This window comes from Catharus ustulatus, chromosome 2 (assembly GCF_009819885.2).
Source record: "Catharus ustulatus isolate bCatUst1 chromosome 2, bCatUst1.pri.v2, whole genome shotgun sequence".
Taxonomy (NCBI): Eukaryota; Metazoa; Chordata; class Aves; order Passeriformes; family Turdidae; genus Catharus; species Catharus ustulatus.
Window position 1 is genome coordinate 85589133 of NC_046222.1, and position 21855 is coordinate 85610987.

Genomic DNA, 21855 nt, shown 5'->3' on the forward strand with positions numbered 1-21855 from the left:
CTAGCTTGCTTAGCATCCTCAACTATCAGCTGATGATTTTTCTCACACCAGGACTGTCACTCCACCCATCAGTTTGAAGCTTGTCCTGAAAAGCCCTTTACAGAACATACATAGCATGTTTTAAACATAAACCAAAAGCAATTTCAATTTCATCCTCCAGATCCATGTGCTACTGCAACAGTAACTTGAGAGCCAGTCAAGACTGAGGTGTCTTTCAGCAACATTCAGGAGAGCCAACAGGTATGCTTCTAAAGAAGAGATTTTCTAAGTATTAATATTAAACCCTCTTTAAATTTCTTGTATTTCCTGCATACTTATTATAGCAACAACTTAAATGTTATTAGAAGCTGAAAGATTGCAGATATTGAGAAGTAGGAATTTTTTTCCCTAGGATTTCCACAGCAACTCCTGCCTGTGCCTAGTGATGCTGCAGTGACAGCTCTGCTATCAGCCCAGAGCACTGAGCAGTTGCAACAAGTGACACAAATTTTACTCCGTGATAATGTCATAAAGACAGCTCTCAATTGAATGTTTCAGATTTCTTTAGTTACACAATGCCAGGCTCGATCTGCCTGTCCTGCTTTCATTTTCTAACCCTCACATGCTCTTACTCAGGCTCTCCAATGAGCAGTCCAAGAGAGCCTCTGTGCCATAAGCAGAGGTGCTGCTGGTGTTTCCCCTGTAATACTGCAGGTGAAGTGCTGTGTGCCTTCATATCTTAACACATCTCCAGTGCAGATTTACACACACTTCAAGAGCAACAGGGCATAGCTGAAACACCTTGTACTTCTCTTTTTTTATGAGGACATAAATTCAAGCTTCTCCAGCTCCCATGGGGAGTCAGGAAGAACAAACAAATAGGACATTACTAATTTAGAAAGCCATCAGAAATTAATCTACTGCCTTTTCAATGGAGCTCAGTTTATAGCAGAAGTCTTGTTTGTTTCTCAGAGAACTTGGATATAGTTCTCTGTTTCTCAACTCAAGTACAGCAGAAATGTCCAACATAACTCCTCAGATTCGACACACAAGCCATGTCACAGCTAAGTCAACACAGATAGGGCTGGCAACACCACCAGTCCTCTCACTGGCATTTCTTACCAGTCTTCATTCACAAACTCTACACATTTTCTCCTACAGACCTTATTCTCATACAACTCTATCATCTTTTCTTATAGACCTCTCTGTAAGTTCTGACTCCTCTCTGTTATTGGCAGCTTGTACCAATTCCTTTTCTTACAGGCAGTTTCACATAGCTCTGACTCCTTTTCTTACTCTGCATGGTTGGCTCATCCCAAGCCATCCCTTTCCTGGTCACCTAACCCTGACTGTCCCTCATACAACATCATCTTACCTTATCTGTCCGATGCATGACCACACATCCCTTGGGTCAGCACAGCCAGCAATCTCCTAACCCAAGTGCCTGTACAAAATAGAAAGACAACCCTCTCCCTTATATCCTCTGAACTGATTGGCCAGACACAGATGTTTCCACTCCTTGGTAATCAGTACAGCTGCCAGTCATTAGGGAAGATTCCCTCCTGCACTATCCTAGCTCTCCACAAAGCCAAACTCCTTTCTCTTCCTGAGGATTAGCCTTCATTGTGCTTTATTAGGTTCTTTACTCTGTGGCAGCAGCCTCATCAAGTGAGTGACATTTGATGACCTATATGCAAAAGGTTTACCAGAGAAGGAAGAGGAAGAAAAGGGCAAAGAGAAAGTAAAAGCTCTCAGGACTCTGACAAGTGGACTTGTCAACTTTGTGCTGCTACAAAACCCACCTACCATTTTTTTCACTGTGTATTTTGCAGAAAAACATACCTGTTCACTCCAAACCAAACAAAATTATCATAAACTCAGAGTTTAAATCCTTTGTTTCCTAACAAATGAAATATTTTGTTTAATATAAGACAGTTTAAACTATTAAGTTCAACTGATTGATAACATGAAATAAAGACCTGCTTCAAAACTGGGGAAAAAGTTAAAAATTGTGAAATATCTATCTGAAAATAAAAGCTTTACTCTAGACTGTTCCCAGGTTCACACCTTTTCCCTATGAGGAGAAACATGGTTAAAGTCTGTGAAGACTCTTTTGTTGCTTTGAGTTCTACATTGCAAAGTACCTTGAAACCACTGGCCTCATACTGAAAAATCACATTAAAAAGACTCACCCTTACTTTACAGACAACACAATAAAAGAACTAAGAGGATGATCAGTCTGTCCAATGCAGCAGTACAAATGTGGTTTCCTGATTCCTAGTCCAGTATATAGATGTCCCTGCCAGGCTATACAGAAGGATTTAATAGGACTGGAAAAGACACAATTAATAACTGGGCAGACAGAAATCACTATTTACAAGCATGTCAGAGGCCCCAGGTTATATATTGATTGTGTTTATTTCTGTAAAGCAGCATTAATCCCACTCTTGAGGCAAGAAGGATTTTAAAAGAGGAATTTAAAGTGGAGGGAAGTGAAGAGGAAAAGACTTGCCACTCTTAACAAAATAAAAAGATGTCACTGCAAATAGACATCATTTATTAGAAACCTGAGTAACAAAATGTCATCTACTGATGAATGCAACTGGAAGGGGGAAAAATATAAAAAGAAACCCTTGTCAACAGTTTCCAAACAATTTCAGTTGAAACAATTTGCTTCTAAAATTATGTTTTGGTTAATTCATGTTAACTACTGGATATGTGTTGTTCAGAATACATCATTTCCCAATGGAATTACCTCCTCTGAAAAGCTACAAATTATTTTAATGACAGTAATGACAGTTAGATAGCTCTAACACATTTAGAAAAGTCCTGAGACATTTTATAGAATCACAGACTAGCTTGGGTTAGAAAGGAATTTAAAGACTATGTAGTTCCAATCCCACTGCCATAGGCAGGGACACCTTCTACAACACCAAGTTGCTCAAAACCTCATCCAACCTGGTTTTGAACACTGCCAGGAATGGGGCACCACAAGTTTTTTGGTCAACTTAAATTTAAAGGTGAGTAAATTGGAAATTATTATGCAAATTACTTTACCTATTGTTGTGACAACAGTAGATTTTGACATTCTCCTAAATAATCAAACATTACTAAATGTTTCTGGTTTATATCACAGAAATGTCTATACTCTAGGCATGATAAAAGACAATAAATTTTAATGGCAAGAACAATAATTAAGAAAATCAGAATATTTTGGATGATAGAAATGGAAGGGAGACAAATCCAGGTAAATGGTAGGAAATTTTGGAATTCAAAAAATATATATTGCCCCCTAAAATACTCCTTGTTCATTAGAAATCTGACTTCTGCATGACAGAACAATCCAGTTTTCTCCTCAGCTCTGCTGAGAGCCGGACATTCTGAGCTGTCCCTGCAGTGCAAGGGAAGGCTCCCAAAGGTTCAGACTCCCAGCTCCATCAAGGAGCCGGCTGTCTGTCCAGGCACTAGAAACTAGGAGGCTGTAAAGAGGAATGTAGCTTTGTTTTGGGAACTACAGCAATATTGTGGGTCTCAACTCTCCTCAGGCCTATAGTGCAGCATTTCAGGAACCAGAAAAAGACTGTTTCTAGAGCAGACTCTATGACTAGAGTCATTAGGACTTCTACATCTGATGCAGTGCTCCTTGGCTCCCTTCACATTGGACCCATCCATTTCTGGGTGTCATGAATTACTTCCTAGAAATAAATATTTTTAATTAATTTCATGTCAGACAAAACATGAACCTATAAATTACCCAGGTTTTGGTATCGCCATAGCAAGAATTTTCATTCAATTAGGTGAAGCTAAATCCCAAGGGCCTAGAGTATATCCATGGCCACCTCTTCACTGTTTGGAAAACAAACTTTGTTTTTCCTGAAACTTCAGCAGAATCAAAATATCCTAGAAGAACATTCAAATTCAATGATAAATGACCTCAACGAATAATCAGTGATGTAACAGATGATTGCAATGAAACTTGTCTGAGAAAGGTTGTGAGTCATCTGAATCCAGCCAATATGGAAATCCTTTGAAATGCCATCCTTAAGGTAGAACTTTTTCAAAACTGGACTTAATGGGAAATTATTTCCTTCAGGAAGAACAGGAAAAGGTGCTAAATAACTCTATTTTCTTCCAAATAAATTAAAATTACTACCTTAAAGTTAGGATTATACACAAACATGTGATAATGGTTAAACCTCCCCTGAATGACACACCTGAAGGGGAGCAGCCCCTTTGCCTTTGTGACACTCACCCACAGCATTCCAGAAGTTAAATTACTTCCCATCCTACTTGACACCTGTCTTATGCAGTTGCTTGAAAAAACAAGTTTATGAGATCTTTCAACAGCAAAAAGCATATTGCATAAAGATCTAGCTCCCATTGATAGCACACAGGTAACCATAGCGAACATGGGTCACAGGTATTAGAATTATCAACTGGTGCCTAAAATCCACCATGTGGATGTGGGAAAATGCATAAAACTGGCCTCAAGGGGGTTAAAGGTTATGTGTTTGTCTAACAGAAAAATGGTTCTAAGACATTGAAGCAACTCTTTATTGCTTTATCTACCTACAGCTACCACACTGCACGTCACCAAACCCTCTCTGGTGATGTCCTGGCATTTGTAATAAACATCAGTCACCTGTTATCTGACTACATCAATGTGTTTTGAAAACGCTTTCAAGACAGAACTAAGCAAAAAATAATGTTCCCATTGTGGAATACTTTATCAGGATAAAGCCCAGAATAAAGGTTTTTAAAAAAAAAAATAAAAGGAAAGGAAAAAAACTTTTCCAGGGTTACTCACACAGGAATAACTATCAGCTTGGCAACCAATGCAGGCTGGGGTTAAAGGCTTTTTATCTGAATCAAAGTGAGTAGGAAATCAAGACTTGAAATATCCATGTGACAGAAAATGTTCAAGTTGCAAAGCTGCTTTTTATGCCCAGGGGTTTAAAAAAAAAATTATCCAACCTTAAGAGTGTTTTCCAGCAGAAATTTTAACAAAGCGCTCCTGTTTTGATGGAAGCTTGGAATTTGGCCAAACCTGATAGAACTTTAAAACAGTTTCAGGCAAAATCAAAATATCAGTCCAACAATCTCTACCAGAAGGCCAGAAAAAACATGTGGCTCATTTGCTAGGAAGAAGGATCTTGTGCAGTAATTTCACTTTATTTGTGCACCATAAAGTATCTGGTTAATTCTTTTCTCTTTTCCTTGATGATGATATACAGTCCTAAAGAATTGCTTCATTTTTTTTGTTTTGCTTTTTGTTTTACTTCTTTCCTAAAGCAGTTATAGTTATAAGCATAAAAAACAAAGCAAAATGCAAAACTAAACATAGAACAAGAGAAGGTCACTTAAAGAAGCCACAAAATAAATTACCCAGATCTCATATGCATTAGGGCAGAGTTTCATTACTGCTACAACAGCAGTAGACAATCTCAAAATTAGCACAAACATGCACATTCTACTCCTCTAGCACAGGTGACTTATCATTGTCATCACTCCTTTGTCATTATGTGAAAGCACAAACCCTTACAAAGCTTATGTTTGCCTGCTAAAAATAAAGCCTAGATAAATGAAGCTAATTTCTTAAAACAAACTCTTACCTCAGTTTGCTAAAACAAGTACCATACATATCTTTGCTTTCCTAGAATGATGACTGGAACTTTCTAACCTACACAGCTCTTGATATTAAACTTCACATGTTACTGTACTTCCATATCTGAAGTCTGGCAGGTTTGCTTACATTTGAAAGTGCAGCTTCCCTAAGAATGCAAGTTAGAAGACCAATGCCATGTACTGAAACCGATCTGGATGTCAAACATGACTCATTTTAGTAAGCACTCAGTAAAACTTCCATCCACAAAATAACTTCAGTTACATTTTAAGTCAATTCTGATTCTTTATGAGAGAAATAATAGCTTGATCCTTGTTTAGGCTTGAGGTGGCGAGGGAGGGGGAAATGAGGATTTTTTTTTTTAAAGCTTCCATTCAAATTAAACCTTTAAATGAAACAGCATTTACTTTAATAAGCCACAGAAAGTTAATGAATCCACAGGTATATTTCCTTATATTCAAAGTGGACATGAACATAAAGGAAGGTATATTTTTGATTCATATATGTACTAGTTCCAGGACTACTTCTTATGGATTTATTGTTTGGTCTCACAGTCTTGCTTGCTAGTTGCTGTGGTGAACTCACAATGAGGAGCAACTACTGCAGCTTCATGTGTTAAAATGGAAATCTCAGCCTTGAAAGATTTACATACTTTCTGCACTTATGGAAATTAGTGAAATGGAATCAAAATCTCTGATTTTGTTTACCAAAACCTGTAAAAAAGTTGGTTGGGGTCATTAGCTGATTCCAAAATTGCAATCCCAAAACAAAACTGGTTGGATTTTATTTTCCCTTTACAGAATTTAAATGAATTCCAAGTATCTGCCTATTTTTGTAATAGAAAGCTTTAAGAAAAATAAGCTCAATGAAATATACTGGGGATACAGGGATAGGCCTGAAGTTCAGCCACAGTACAGCCTGACTTCACTGTCAATCTCACTGCACTGGCTGAAATTACATTAATCACTGTCAGGTAGTTGGTTGTCACAAAACAACTGTTACTCTCATTGGTGGTGTTTTAATGCATGAAACTGCAGGACCATGGCACATATGAGGCATTACAGAGCTAATGAAATAAAAGTTAAAGCCCGAATAATTCCTGTTACTACACTTTGAATAAGTCTGGTATATCTGCCATAGGTTTTCAGATGGAACAAGATACAAAAGGCACATTTGTCAGAGTTTCCCCCCATTCCATCCCCCTCCTTGAGTAATCAGGTGTTTTACCAATATGGTAAGTCAGGATGTGTCTGTCAAAACAGGCTTTGACTGGAAATGCTGTTCTGACAAAATAGAAAATACAGAATGCCTTGCAGTGAAAACTCCACAAACCTAAATATCAGTTTGCTTTCCCAGATGACAGAACACTCATTTTCTGAACAGCTTTGTTTAATAAGTTGTTGGTATTGCTACTACCCTGATTTTCAAGCTGAAGCATTTCAGAAGCCAGAGCAGCTTCCAATGCAGTGTGTCCTTCTGTTTGGAGCTTCTTAGGGAGAAGACCACAAAAGACGACTATATTTTTGGGTTTTGAGTAGTCTCAAGCTGTGGACCTAAGGCATCACACCTTGCAGTAATCTGAGCTTTGTCACGGCATAGATAACAATAACTATGGCCTTGTCTACATCAGAGTGTCATATTCTTCCACTCAAGAGTCCAAGTGCTCACCCCACCTTACCTACTTGCCATAGCAGTCACATAAATACCCAGAGCATTAATACTCAGCAACTTTAACACTTCATAGCATAACTCATCATGCATGTGGGATGCATCTGCAGCTCCATCCTATTGCTAGGATAGTCAAAAGAACTTCTTCCTTTTTACTGCTTTTTTCTAATTTAATTTGAGGGCACATAATGAACCAAGTGGCATATAAGCTCTAGGGTATCTGCTTCACTGCTCCCATTGGAACAAGATGGGAAATCCACTGCTGACTGATTTTACCTCACTGACCGAGCAGTAGCCTCATGGCAAATGAAGAAGGGTGGCAACACAATCCCTGTGATTCTGAATGGCAGGGCTGAGCAGTTGCGTGTTGGGTTGGTTGGAAAACAATCCCATTCTCATTCAAAAGCATCTTTGCTAAAGTTTAAAGGCAAAGGTGGTGGCAAAGAGCTTTCACAGCTACATAAATTCATATTTCTTCTTCCACTGCAGGAATGCAAATAGGAAAATTTCTGTCTTGCTCTAAGCATTCTGAATGATCCCAATTAAGAAATCTATTCAATTTTTTCATCTTCCTCTAAACAGAAGCTTAGATACAAATGTGTATAAACAGAACAACTAGTACTACTCAGAATCAGCTCACTGATGGCCTGCCCCACAGTAGTTTATAAAACACTGATCCAACGCCTCCCTCTTCAAAGAGAGAAGATTAAACATAACTACCCCTACAATCAAAATGTAGAAAGCCCAACTGCCTCCAGTGTACAAAAAGACCAATTCATCAAGAAAATATTCTCTCAAAGCTCAACAAAGGATACAAAAATAATAATGGTATTTTCTACTAAAGATACTTTTCTGTTTCCATGGCAGTTGCCAGTAGAGTCCAAAACAGCACAGATTTCATGTTACTTAAAGAAAAAAAAAATTTAAAAAAAAAGAAAAAAGCCATCTCAGAGATAAAAATTCAACCCAATAACAAAATAGAGGCACTCAGGACTCACAGAGCTGTCAACATACTAAAGCCACTGTGCAAGACATTGCTGATATTATGGCAGAAGCGAAGAAACATTTTTTCACTTCCTACACAGCTATGACATATCCTTAAAAAAGAACTCGGTATGCCACAATCTATTGGACTCAGGATGTGAGTTGTGCCATTAGTCCTCTGGTGTCACATCTGAACAGCCCTGGAAAATCAACAGCAAATACGTAAATTGTACCTATGTAATCACACATCTATATGGAAACTAACTGGAACAAACACCATTATGCATGAAAATATTGCACAGTCAAAAACTAAATAGAGTAAGTAGAATACAAATAAGTAGCAGGTAGTTAGAGACTGTTTCTACATCAGACAATGCTTGTTGTAGTTTGGGTTATCCTTGATACAGTTGATTGCAACAAAAATACCTAAAAGGAAACAAAACCGTTTTGCTGCTTTCAGGCTCCAAGTGTAGTATCCCCAATGTATAACTAGAAATGAAAGTTCTAAGTTATCATACTACTTATATTCAAAGTTCATTCAATTCAAAGAGAGTGCCTCAAACAACTCCTTTTATGTCCTGGATGGATGCTAATACCAGGACAGCAATAATAAAAAACACTGAAAATTACCTTGTCTTTTCAAGTCTGTTTAATGTAGAAGGACCAAGATCTCAAGCCAGGTTGCTCAGGTACATTTAACTTTCCCTTTCCACCCCTTGAAACTTCTGAAAATTTAGCCAAAAAGTTCAGTTAATATTTCTGTAAAAAACATCAGCAGCAATTTGCCACTAGTTCATTCTTCACAACTTCTTGTCTTCAAGCCATGGTACTACTTACACCTAAACACTCAGCAGAGTAGAAAACAGGCTGATCTTCCTTGCATCCCTCCCCACATTTGAAACAAATGCAAACTGTGAAAACCAAAATAACAATACTGTGTGAAGTTGGTAACGAGCTGACAAAATTATAGTTAAGAACCTCTAAGCATAAACAATTTTTAAGATGAGATACACTATGGTCTTCACACTTCTGCCCCTGAGGCTGCTTAAACAATTTTTGTCTGTTTTTATTTAGGCTCTGAAAGTGGAGAGTTTTAGTTACTCAGATCCTGAATTGTTGGCTGTTTATCCCTGACAAATTTTGAATACAACCTGCTCACTGACATCCATTTTCCAAAAAACATACAGACATAATTCAAGAGAACTCTTTGCTTATAATGCCAGTTAATTTCAACCATTATTTGCAACATAAACCACTGGTAAACAGGATGGTGATTGACTGATTGATTGATTGATTGATTGATTGATTGATTGAATTTTACTGAGTATGATAAGTGGCCCTCAGATGGCTAGTGGCTTAATCCAGTCACTTTGTCATCACAGAAATGAGATACAAATGACTATTCACATCTTAGTTTAATTACAACAAGATTATTCAGGCTTAACCTGCATTGATTCCTGTAATTTTTAACTTTAACCTGATGAGTCTGTTTCTCTCTTGTTAACAGAAAAACACTTTCAAAACAAAAAAACTCTGAGAGTGCTGATAAACCTTTCCAAAATAGAGAACAAGAGAATATGGCTAATGGGAATGGTTTAGTCTTTCTTCATTTCTGTGGTTTGGATTCAATTTTCTTATCTGTACAGTGATATTCACTGTTTCCATAGAAAGATGGCTGCTTATTAGCAGCATTCAGGGTTTTCAAAGTGTCGTATATAAATCTATGAGCCATCCACTCATTTTGATTTATTTACATGCATATCTTTTTCTCATTTTACATAGAACTTGCCACGGAATATTTGTTATACAGAGCAGTACATATTAATTTTGCGAAGATTCCCCAAATCATGTGCATTTCATCAAAAGATCTGGTTTTACGGTAGTAACATTGCAACCTTGCAGTTGTTTAGCATATATAAGCAACTTAGACAACAGAATTTAATGAATTAATTTACATCTACTTAGGTGCTAAGATTCTACAGTTCTTAGTTGTAAATATATTGCAAATTTGAGGACATTTGACTTGAGAACTAAAATTAAAACACTTTTATCTGTTTTTCCTTAAATATTGCCTCAAAAAGTTGTTACTGATGCTCCATGGAAGCACATTTCTCATTTGTTTAACAAAAGCCTGTGAATACATAAACTAGAATGACAGATATATCTACTTTTCAGAAAACTAAAATATTATTAGAAACAATAATGAAGTTTGTTTTATCAATCTAATACTTAGACAAGTTCAGCCATACACTAATCTCTCCACAAAAATTAAAAAAAAAAAGGAAGAAAAAACCCCTGTTCTCAGAATTCAGACTGTTATTTCAAGCAAGCCCAAACTATGTTAATAAGGGGGTTAAGACTACAGTCTTGATTTTTTAGGGTTTTTTAATGAAAGATGTACAGGTAATATGGGCAGAGTCTCTGTTTGGAGTTTGTGATAAACACAAAACTTGATTATCCAAAGTAAGAATAAAAGAAAGTAAATATAAAATAAGATCCAAAGAAAGAATAAAAGTATTCAGATGAAAAAATTTCTTGCTTGGTAGTAAGAACTGATGATGATTATGATTATGATGCATATTGTTCATTATCAATAAATTTTTAATGAGGAACGTATAAATTTTCAAATCCTTAAAACATACACAAGTTAAATTCAATAACACTTTCCAGAAGCAAAAAAAGTTGCCTTTTCTTCAGATTACCTGTATCAGCAGAGATCAATCTCTAAATTTTTCAGCCCCAGGAATAGTTTTCTATTAAAAAATTCTAAAGTATCCCGTGCTATTTTATAATTATTCCTACTTCTTGGCACAGTCACGATCCCAGATAATTTATAAGATGATGAAAAGGAATTGCTAGCAGGAGGAATTCATTATTAATTTATTGTGTGTGTACACACAACCATACTTAGGTCTTCATCTTGTAATCATGCCTCTACTTGCCTGATGGCAAGCATGGCTAGTCCTCAGGACTGATGCCGTAAGTGTACTCCCATGTACTAGCCTGACCACACCTTTGGTAAGACAAAACTTGCTCTAGATACAAGGGGAGACTTGCTAAATTTTCCTGCTGCAAAGCCCTTCCTACCATGCAAGTTTCTTTCTAATGCCATCGAAAGAGATTCAATAGTTGATGGAATCTTATTTTTGTTGGCTTTAACAACATAGTTTAAAATGTGTTTGGAACAAAATATTACATGTTTCATGTGTATTTGCTTTGATTACATAGAAGGAACTGTTCTGATTACACAGTGAAAAAAGTGAAAGAAGAAAATAGAACAATGAAGTTCAAGAGTTCATTTATTTAATAGTCATTGCTATACAGATTACAGTGGCAAAGGTTTCAACTCATCAGAATTTCATATTAAGAGATACAAACCACTAATTAAGGTAGAGGAATCCAAGTCTCAGTTACACATAAACTACATAGATGAAAATGAGAGGAGCATCTGCTCAATGCATAAAGCAGTAAGGCTGTGAACAACTAAACACTCCGGAAATGTTGAAATATTTTGGAACAGTCACTATAATCCATGAACTACAGAGTTACAAGGGGGAGTGGTTGGGAAAAGTTTTTACTTCACCACACTTCTGAACACACCAAGATTGTTCCTCAATACAAAGTAAAGAAGAAATAATCAAGGATTAAAAGAAAAACAAATGTATACACCTATTTACTTTATATTCCAGCAGACTGCTCTTTATGAATTACCAATAAGCTTCACACACACCATTTTAATCACAGAAGTTAAGTCTGCTGTTATATGAAAAACTGCTGCAAATTTGGAAAGAAATCAAAAGAACCTTCATTGGTTCATTGTAGAACACACTGTAAAAAAGAGCATTATGATTATCTAAGAATTACATATATGTAATGCTTTTACATAAGCAGGTATACATAGGCCATGAATTTAGGACTTATGATCACAGAAGTCTGAAATAAATAATTGCCTTTAATACAAAACCCTCTTTCACACTACAGAAAATACTAAAATAAAAGCATAGTAAAATTACCAAAAAAAACCCCCAGCCATTGCTCTAGTTTTAAATAGTAAGGAAATCTCTCCCTGCCACTCAGGGAGTGGCAAATGCTCACCAAAACTGAACAAGAAACACTTATAACACATTATTGCATTAAGGGTTCCAGCTCCCACCCCTAGGCTCATAGTTCCGCAAGAATCTCTACCGCAAAGAAACCTGCTGACCTTTTCTTAAGCCTGACATATCTGCTGTGTGCTGAGTGACTTTGAAATTCAGTAATAAAAATGCCTTGAGGCTCGAAAACTCCCTTTTCATTAGGATATTAAATTCCACTGATATTCACCTGTAAAAAGAACCATTAAAATGCAGATTAATTTAAAACTAATTTCCTTCCTTCCTTCCTTCCTTCCTTCCTTCCTTCCTTCCTTCCTTCCTTCCTTCCTTCCTTCCTTCCTTCCTTCCTTCCTTCCTTCCTTCCTTCCTTCCTTCCTTCCTTCCTTCCTTTCTTCCTTCCTTCCTTCCTTCCTTCCTTCCTTCCTTCCTTCCTTCCTTCCTTCCCTCCCTCCCTCCCTCCCTCCCTCCTTCCTTCCTTCCTTCCTTCCTTCCTTCCTTCCTTCCTTCCTTCCTTCCTTCCTTCCCTCCCTCCCTCCCTCCCTCCTTCCCTCCTTCCTTCCTTCCTTCCTTCCTTCCTTCCTTCCTTCCTTCCTTCCTTCCTTCCTTCCTTCCTTCCTTCCTTCCTTCCTTCCTTCCTTCCTTCCTTCCTTCCTTCCTTCCTTCCTTCCTTCCTTCCTTCCTTCCTTCCCTCCCTCCCTCCTTCCTTCCTTCCTTCCTTCCTTCCTTCCTTCCTTCCTTCCTTCCTTCCTTCCTTCCTTCCTTCCTTCTCTCCGGGGCCAGGTTTCACAGTGCAAAAGGCAGGCTTTGCAATGGAAGTGGTAACAAATGATGGTGGTTTATTTTTATATTTTTTAAAATTAACTTCTCTAGAGAGAACAGGTTTTGTGCTTGTGTTTCATAAAGTTGAATTCTTCTTACATGGAGCAAAATTCTTTATTTAGTAGTTTTTAAAACTGCTGAGTTCAATCACTTCTTTTTACTGTTAACTGCCAATCAGCTGTCCAGTCTTGGTTGAATTTACAGTTTTATAGCATAGTAACTCTGATGCCTTTCAAAAGTTGTACACCTGGGTAAGGGATTAGAATCAAAATCACAGATGTAATTAAATTGTTTAATTTAGTTATGTCCTAGGGATTATACTTTATATCCCTGAAAAACTATATTCTTCACATTCCTACTTCAGCCACCTTTCTCTGGATTCATTTATGAGAATCTGACTGAACATCCAATATCATGCTTATTAGCTTCTACTCACCACTTTACAAAATGGCAACCATAACACCTGGGAATCCTGAAAACCTTGTAGGACCAAGGTTTCTGCAATTTTTTTCAACACAGTCCATCTAACTAAATTTTATATGAAGCTTTTACCATTTAATCCCTCCAGTCTTTTACTAGCTCTTTTTTGAATAACAAAAACGTCTCCTCTTCTTTTGGTTATGCATTTATTTACTGAAATATAAATTTAGGTAATGTTACCTATTGCTGAAAACAGCTATAGTTTATAATATAGAATCAGATCATGGTAGTCTTGGACTCTACTCATGCCCATCTCTAACTTAATGCAAATATATATTCCTAATTCGTGGCATCAAAAACAGCTAGGTTCTTTCTTGGCGCCAGGAAGGCATATGTTCCTTAATTTTCAGTCCCATAGGAAAATAAATTGGAATAGCTACACTGGACCTCAACAGGTTATCTTATTTATATGATTGAAATGACAGACTAAACCCCTAAAGAACAGAAATGTTGCTGTCTACAATGTAATGAAAGAATATTGCTCATTTTTCACCATAATAATAAAAGAAATTTAAAGTTTTACTAATTTTCTCATTCTTTTATATCATGGAATAGGAATATTCTTTCTATTTTCACACCACTCAGTGTATGGCAGAGCATAAGATCTGCGATAATAATAGTACTACTACTAACAATAATAATAATAATAACAACTCTTAATAACAAAAGTGTGCCAGCTTCAAAGGGTTTGAAAAAGCTGATGGCACAGTAAGAGTACATACCAGGAGTACATCTTCCTGTCTATCACTAACTCCAATACTTGCCTAAGGCAGAAAAGAGATTACACATAACCAAGTAAGACAGACCTCTGTTTACTCACTACAAAAAATGGGGATACACAGCTGTGTATCTTCAAAACAATGCTTAGAGTCTAAATCAAAAGACTTCAACAGAAAAATGTTTTGCAATAAACTTTTGAGTGTTATCTCTATATTGAAATTAATTCTGTTTATAAGCTTCTGACTTAAAAATTAATTCAAAACAAATTTAAACTCTGGATTGTGTTTGATTCAATCAGAGTCTGGAAAAACAAATAATTATGGCTGTTAATAGATCATGTGTTGTTTAAAGAAAGGATTCTGTCTTTAAATATAGAAACCTGACCTCACCTGTAACATTTCTATTGGTATTTCACCATGAATCAGAAACCACCTGTATTGCACTTTCCCTTAATATCCATAATAATCAGATAATTTAGTACTACAATATATTTAATAGATACAAGAAGGAATGTACTTTACAGGGCTATATGTGGACTGGAGCTGCCTAAACTTTAGAGATCCAGAAGATCACTCAAGCTTGAAGAGTTCATTTTCTAATGAAGAGTTAAATTGCCAATTACTAAGTGAAGACATTCAAAAGCAATGTTAGTATATGAAAGATACTCTGAAATGACACTGCTACAGCACTATCTGTACATTAAATGCCCACTATTCTATCGCCCCTCTTTGAGATATTTCCAAAAATCAATAGTCCCTAAAATTATATTACCATTTTCAAGCTATTTTTTCCCATTTGCTCTCTAAGCCAACTCATTCATCACATTAAGAGCTACCAATACCAATTTAGAATAAAAATTTCATCCTAGCCCTAACTGTATTTCTTTTAAAAGCTTCCGTTAGCAAGCAAGGGTTTATGTGAAATACTGAATGCATGGAAAAGAAAGCTTGAGACTGAGTCTAGAAAGTCGTGTTTTCAAAAATAGTTTTTAAGCATTTTTCTTGAAATATGGAATATTTACACAGTTTCAGTTTGTGATTATCATGCTGTCCTTCAAAAATGTTAACAGCAAAGAAGGAAAACATCAATGATTTCTTATATAGACTGTTAAGACTGTGTTTATACTTCCACCAGGGTTGTGGGTTAATCAATTTCATTTGAAGAAAAGTAATGAAAAACAAGCAACGTAAGTTCAACACCCTGAGAAACAGACAGCCTTGCACCTAGACAATGCAGGCACAGTGGACTTAAGTGAACTTCCAAGAATTAATTCTGAGGACAATCTCATAAGAAAGCACAGAACCTTGTTTTGATCTGCTGAAACTTTGAGCAAGGCAGATCATCCAGTGCTGGAGCTTACTGCTGGGAGCTGATGTGGTTTCTTAAGCTTTGGGAAACAAGTCATATACACTCACAAGCACAGATCTCCATTTCAGTTCCACTTTGCTCCACAAGTAGGAGAACTAGAAACTACTTAGGGCACTATGTATATTGAGAATTATCTTATATCTGAGATTATGGGCCACTCCCACATCTGCCAAAAAATATTAGCTGATCTACTGATGAATTTTCCAAAAATGCTTTCTTTGGAGAATTAAATTACCTTTGTAGATGCGGTAAAATCTAATCAGTGCATTTTCTGAACATGTTCCCTAGGTCTCTCTTGCTTATAAATATTAATGTACAAAATCAGGGGCCAAGCCATCCTGAAATTCATACACTCTATGTATAAATTTAGAAGTGGTATTAGCACACAGAAACAGTAAACATCACACTTGGTTTTTAATACTTTTAAATGTTGAGTATTTTTCAGTAGAATACTCCCAAGGGACCTAATTAACCAAATGAAGATTTTTCAGATTAGCAAAGCAGCTAGATATGTAGATGAAAATACAGGCTAAGAAGTTTGAATTTGCACCAGTGACAAGCATATACTTTAATCTTTGTGCTTTGTAGATGCATGAGGTGAAGTGACATTTATTTTCTTCTCTTTATTGGGTAGCCCCAGGTCAGATAAGGTTATTTCAGATGAAAACAAAATATCTGTCAATTCTCCCACTTGTGATTATATTAACATAAATTAGACTAATATAACTAAACAACCTGTAATGCAAGAGAGGATGATTCAAAAGGAATTGATGTCTAGCATCAGATAGGCAAGATCTTGGCTTCATGGTTATTAGGAAACTAATGACTGTGGTTTGTTCAGTAGATGACAGGTAGAATAAAATAAAAATTAAAATAAATTTGAAATATCATAATACTAAACAATATGAATCAAAGATGTCCAGTAAATGAAAATGGTTTTATCCACTTAGTAGATTAGCAGACAAGTCTCCCACAGAAATCACTTTGGCAGTTTAATTCATTAATCAAAGTCCTAGAAAAGCTGTTTAAAACTACCATGGCATCTATCATTAGAGAAAATATATAAATAAATACAAATATTACTCTTTATTCTGAGTGAGCTCCTGGATGTATCTTTAATGCTACCCTTTCTAAATGTTAGTCTCCCAAAGCACACTTCTGTTGATATTTTAGTATGCCCCTAAAGGAAAGACCATGAACAGAGGAATTTGTCACAATGACAGAAAAAAAAATTCAGCAGGGTATACACATGATTGAAGTATTTTATGCATTCATAATAACTTCATTTTTTTCTAAAATAAATCCCACTGAACAGGAATAGTACTAACAGGCATTTTTAAAGAAGAATTTAAAAATGAATATTTTTTTAAGTTTGCTGACATGTTGGCATGTGTGCATATATGTTGTGTATATCTATTTACCTAATTCACGTGTACATATATTTACAAGGTAAAATGTGCATTTTTAATTAAAAAGCACCATCACTAGCTTTTGCTGCCTGTTCAAAAAATGGGGAGTTATTTTTCATATGTAAGTACAAAGCAAAACACTTTTTTATTCCAAGAAAAACATAGTCTTGCTTTTACTGCTCTACATAAAAAATATATATAATTCTACTCTTCCATTGAATTGTATGAGAATGCTACAGATGGTTTGTCACATCTCGATTAGCTCATTTTTCACAATGCTCTTGTGACACTCTGTATCATTTACACAAGGTTTATTTGTCAAAATCCCATAGCACCTTTCTGACAACAGATGTTTTGAAATTCATCCTTTTTTGCTTGGCAAAGACTTACTTTAATGGATTTGACAGTACAATGTCAGTGACGAATTCACTGGTCATTTCACACAGTTTAGAAAAACTAAAACCAGACTCTGAAAAATGCTAATTTTGTAACTCTTATGATGTATTTTAAAGCAATCACCCTTATAAAATGTGGTTTGTTTGGGTTTTTTCGCAAATGATTATTCACTCAAAACTATCCTGTAAAAGATATTTAAGTAATGACTTAGGCTTGATTGTTTCTTCAGTTTCTCTCTTAAACAGAATGGAACTTTGAATCCACAGGTATTCTATGTATCACTTTGTGCATCAGGATCATAGGTAGTAAAACCTATGTTGGTATTTTTTACACCAGGAATTCTTACAGATGAGCAGTAACTCTGAGATCTTAAGTAAACCAATGGATAAATAAATAAAATTCATGTCTCATCATGAAGGAAAATAAACTCAGGGGTCTGATACTGCAGATTTTACTGGTGAGTAGCCCTTGTTCTGATTATTCTTACTGAAATGTTCTATGTCAGTGGTAAAGGTTAACAGTGCAGTTATGTTCTAATTCAGTTCTCTTATTCAAGAATGTGACAAAGTGCCTTATGAAAAATGAATGAATGAAAAAGGATAAATTCAAAAGTCTCTTTAAAGCCCCTTCTCACCTAAAAAAATGTTTGGCATCTCAGTGCTGCAAGGCAGTCTTCCCATCCTCAAAATGGTAATATTGGCAAATACAGAGTTTTCCCCCAAAAAAGACTGCACAGGTAGTCAAGCACAATTGCTCAGTTAGGAAATCTCCCTAAACTTGTTTTCCTGAAGAGTATCACTTATAAAAATCTACCATCATAAACCAAATAGTCTAGTCTATTAAACCACACACAGACTGCTTAATATAAGAGCCACCATAGATTTTGACACTGACGTTTAGCTTCACATCTTCACTGTATCCCTGTACTATCTAAAAATGGTAGGATTTGGCTTGCATTAGGAGTTACAACAAATAATTTTACTGCAAGAAAACCGTGTAAAAATAAAATTGTGTACATTTTGTTGATTTATGAAATGTGAGCCACGGAAAAGAAGGAGGAAGCATCAACCAGGACAGTTCCCTGATTATGCTTAAGATGATCTTCCGACCCAACCTAAAGAGGAGCTGTAGTATACATACCACACCACAACACATGGTGGCATTCTGTATAATGTAACAGAGGGTGGTTTATGCTTTATCGTTGACTGGTAGGTATTAGCCATGTTTCAAGTGATACTTAACATTTTCACTCTTCACAATTTGTTATAAAACTACTTGTTTCCTGAGGACATTGAGTAAATCGTTACCATTTCTGAATGCTGTTGAATACCACAACATTTTTAAAAAATTAGAGAAGTCACTGCAACACCATTTTGCTCCTTTTATTTCTAGGTTCTAATAAAAAGTACTGATAGAATGCAATCACCAAGGTACCAGTTTTCCCTGTTGACTCCAGGTCATCTAACGTGAAGGAGAGCTGCCTGCAAAACCTGCTGGTCAGCATGGCAAGGCCCTGGCTGGGAATGGGCAACAGGCAGGTGGACCTGCACCTGGGCACCCACAGGGATGCCGAGAAGCTCTCCCACAGCTGCCGGCTGTGCCTTAGCTCTCATTGTGTTGACTGGAGAGACACCGAGCAGTGGGGAGCGGGACCCCTTCACTACAGCCAGGCTGCACCTTCCAAAACCACATCGATGGCTCAGAGAGGGGGCTGGCTCCCGGACACCGGACACCCAAGGCGCTGTGCGCTCTTTGTCCTTCAGACAGGATCACAAGCGAGACGGGCAGGCGGGGGGCGGCGGGCAAAGCCCCCAGGGGCTCCCTGCCGGCAGCACACCTCCGTGACCCACCCCGGAGCCGCGGGGCGGACAGCGGGCAGCAAGGCTGGCCCCGGGGGTCCCGACCGAGGGTGTGCAGGCTGCCGCCCTCCTCAGCCCGCCGAGCCCTTCTCCCGCTGCCGGGAGCCGCCGGCTGGCAGGACCCGGGGCGGCGCCCGGCCGGGAAGTTTCTCGCCACAGGTTGCCCCCTCCCGCCCGCCCCCCGGAGCCCCCAGGCGGGCCCGGCCACAGGGACGCACCTTGGCGCCGCAACCTCCGCTTCTTGAGCCCGAAGATGCGGACCTTGGAGAAGATGTCCACCAGGTTGCCATTGCAGAGCCCGCGGTTCTTGTTGGGGCTGTTCCGCCTCCTGCTGGCCGAGGGCCGGTCCCAGTGCTGCTCCCTCGCCTGCCGCTTCTGGCGGATCAAGCCGCTGGCGATGGCCGCTGCCATGGCTGCTCGCCGGCTCGCCCACGCCGGGCAGGGAGGAGGGAGGCGGCGAGGCGCTCAGCCCCGGCGGGAACCCATTCCCGGGGGCGCGGGCGGGCGGGAGCCTCCTCCGGCCCGAGGCGCGGCTGCGGAGGGGCTCCCGCACCGTGCGGCCGGCGGGAGCTGCCGCCGCCGAGGGTCACCGCATGGGTGCCCGCCGTCCCCCCCGCCGTGTCCCGGCGCACGGACACCTGCTCGGGCGGCTCTGCGGGAGGGCTGGCGGAGCGGCGCGGAGCGGGGCGAGCGGGACTCGGGGCACAGCCGCGCCCGGTCCGCTCCGGTCGGGTCGGGTCGATCGGGTCGGGTCGGGTCCCCCAGGCAGCTTCGCCTCCCGGGGCTGCCCCTCAGCCCCGAGCCGCCGCCGCCCGCTCGCCCGTCGCTGCCATCGCCACGGCCGGGGCGGCTACCGCCGCCTCTTCCCGGCTCCCGCCTGATGATTGCCAAGTGCTTCAGAAATCAGCATCTGGAGAGAGCAATCTTCTTCTCCGGGGAGAGCTGTAATCACGGCTCCTCGGTCCCACCCCGCTCCAGCCTCCCCTACACACGCACGCACACACACACACACACACACACAGAGGCACGCACCGCTGGAGCAATTTTTTTGTCCTCCCCAAGGCGAGGGGCGGCGAGGGTGCAAGCAGTGGAGGGGGGGGAATGGGGAAAGGCAGAAGAAAAAAGCACAGGGGAAGAGAGGCGGAGGGACGGGGTGATGCTGATGTGGTTTTCTGGTGGGAACCGGGAGGTTCCCGGCGGATCCGCCACCAGCTGCCTGTGCCCCCCGTTAGGTTTCCGGGCGGCTTCGTGCGGGGCTCCCTTCCCGGGGGAAGAAGGAGGGCCCTGAGCGCTGCCGGAGGGGCGTATGGCCCTCCCCGTTCCCCTTCGCCCGCCCCGGCACAGCGAGGATCCCTCGCACGCACCCTCTCTCCAGCTCTCCGGCAGCGGCTCCCTGCCGGCCGCCCCCAGCGGTGACACCCGCACCTGTCCCCGTGTCCCCGTCCCCAGGCGGGGATGCCGGGGGCAGCGCAGGCGGCGGAGGCGGCACCGCGCTCCGCCAAGGGCACCGTGCCCCGCGCAGCCCTCCGCCCGCAGCTGGGCAGCCCGCCCCGCCTCGGCCCAGCCCCGGAGCGCACCGAGCAGCAGGGCAAGTCTGGAGGGACACGGGGCTCTGCCTCACGGCAAGGTTTTGGAGCCGGGGGGAAGAAGCACACCTACAGGGCTGAGGGACCTTCAACCCAAATACCGAAGAGATTCCATGGGGCGCCCACAAACATCCACAGCAGGTGGATTTACTGATCACCAGCACCGTGTAAAATTATAGGCTATGTCTTGGAGCACTTAAGGAAGCACCAGCCAAACTCATTAGACACAGAACACCTAAGAAGTTCACAAGGCACTGCAAATAGTAAATACCATAAGACAATAAGGCATCACCCTTCTTTCCTTTCATCTTTTCCTGTTGGCTCATGTCTCCCTTTTCAAATAATGGCCCAAAATTTTTCGGATTTACTTTCTGCAAGCCTAATGGTTAAACTTCCTGAAGTTGTAACTAGCCAGAGGAAAGTAGAGGTAGGAAACAAGCAGCTACACAGGAAAACATTTAGTTAGCCTATAAAAAAGGGCAGAAGCTTGCACAGGCATTTATCATGTAATGTCTATTTTTATACTGTTTTCACAGTAGTCTAATTTCTTATTAGAGGGTTTTGTTTTTTTTTTTTTTTTTTTGGTTTTTTTTTTCTTTTTTTTTTTCTTTTCAGGATTGGAAGTGTAAATATCCATCTAGAAAAATCCACTGCTTTGCAATACAGAGCCTAGTATGCAAGAATAGGCTCTTGTTTCAGCAGAGGCTTCAGCTTCTTTGATATTGACCATTTTCCCCTAAATCCTTTAATCTACAAAGTGCTATTTTTATACAGAGGGCAAAAGTGTATGGTGGGAACTCCAGTATACAGGGATTTTGTATTAATACTAGACCAACTAGGAACAGAACATGCACAATCGGATCTGGATAA

General features: G+C 39.5%; 1 protein-coding gene across 3 annotated transcripts in view; it reads right to left on the reverse strand.

The window, feature by feature from the left end:
• FGF14 (fibroblast growth factor 14) overlaps positions 1-21855 on the reverse strand; it is a 375532-nt gene that overhangs the window by 100090 nt on the left and 253587 nt on the right. The window contains exon 1 of one of the 3 annotated variants that reach the window (XM_033051433.2): positions 19618-19872. The exons of the other annotated variants lie outside the window; for them this stretch is intronic. Coding sequence (XP_032907324.1) covers positions 19618-19810 — 193 coding nt within the window. The 5' untranslated portion in view covers positions 19811-19872. Of the gene's footprint in view, positions 1-19617; positions 19873-21855 lie in introns of those variants that run through there. 3 annotated transcript variants of the gene reach the window in all.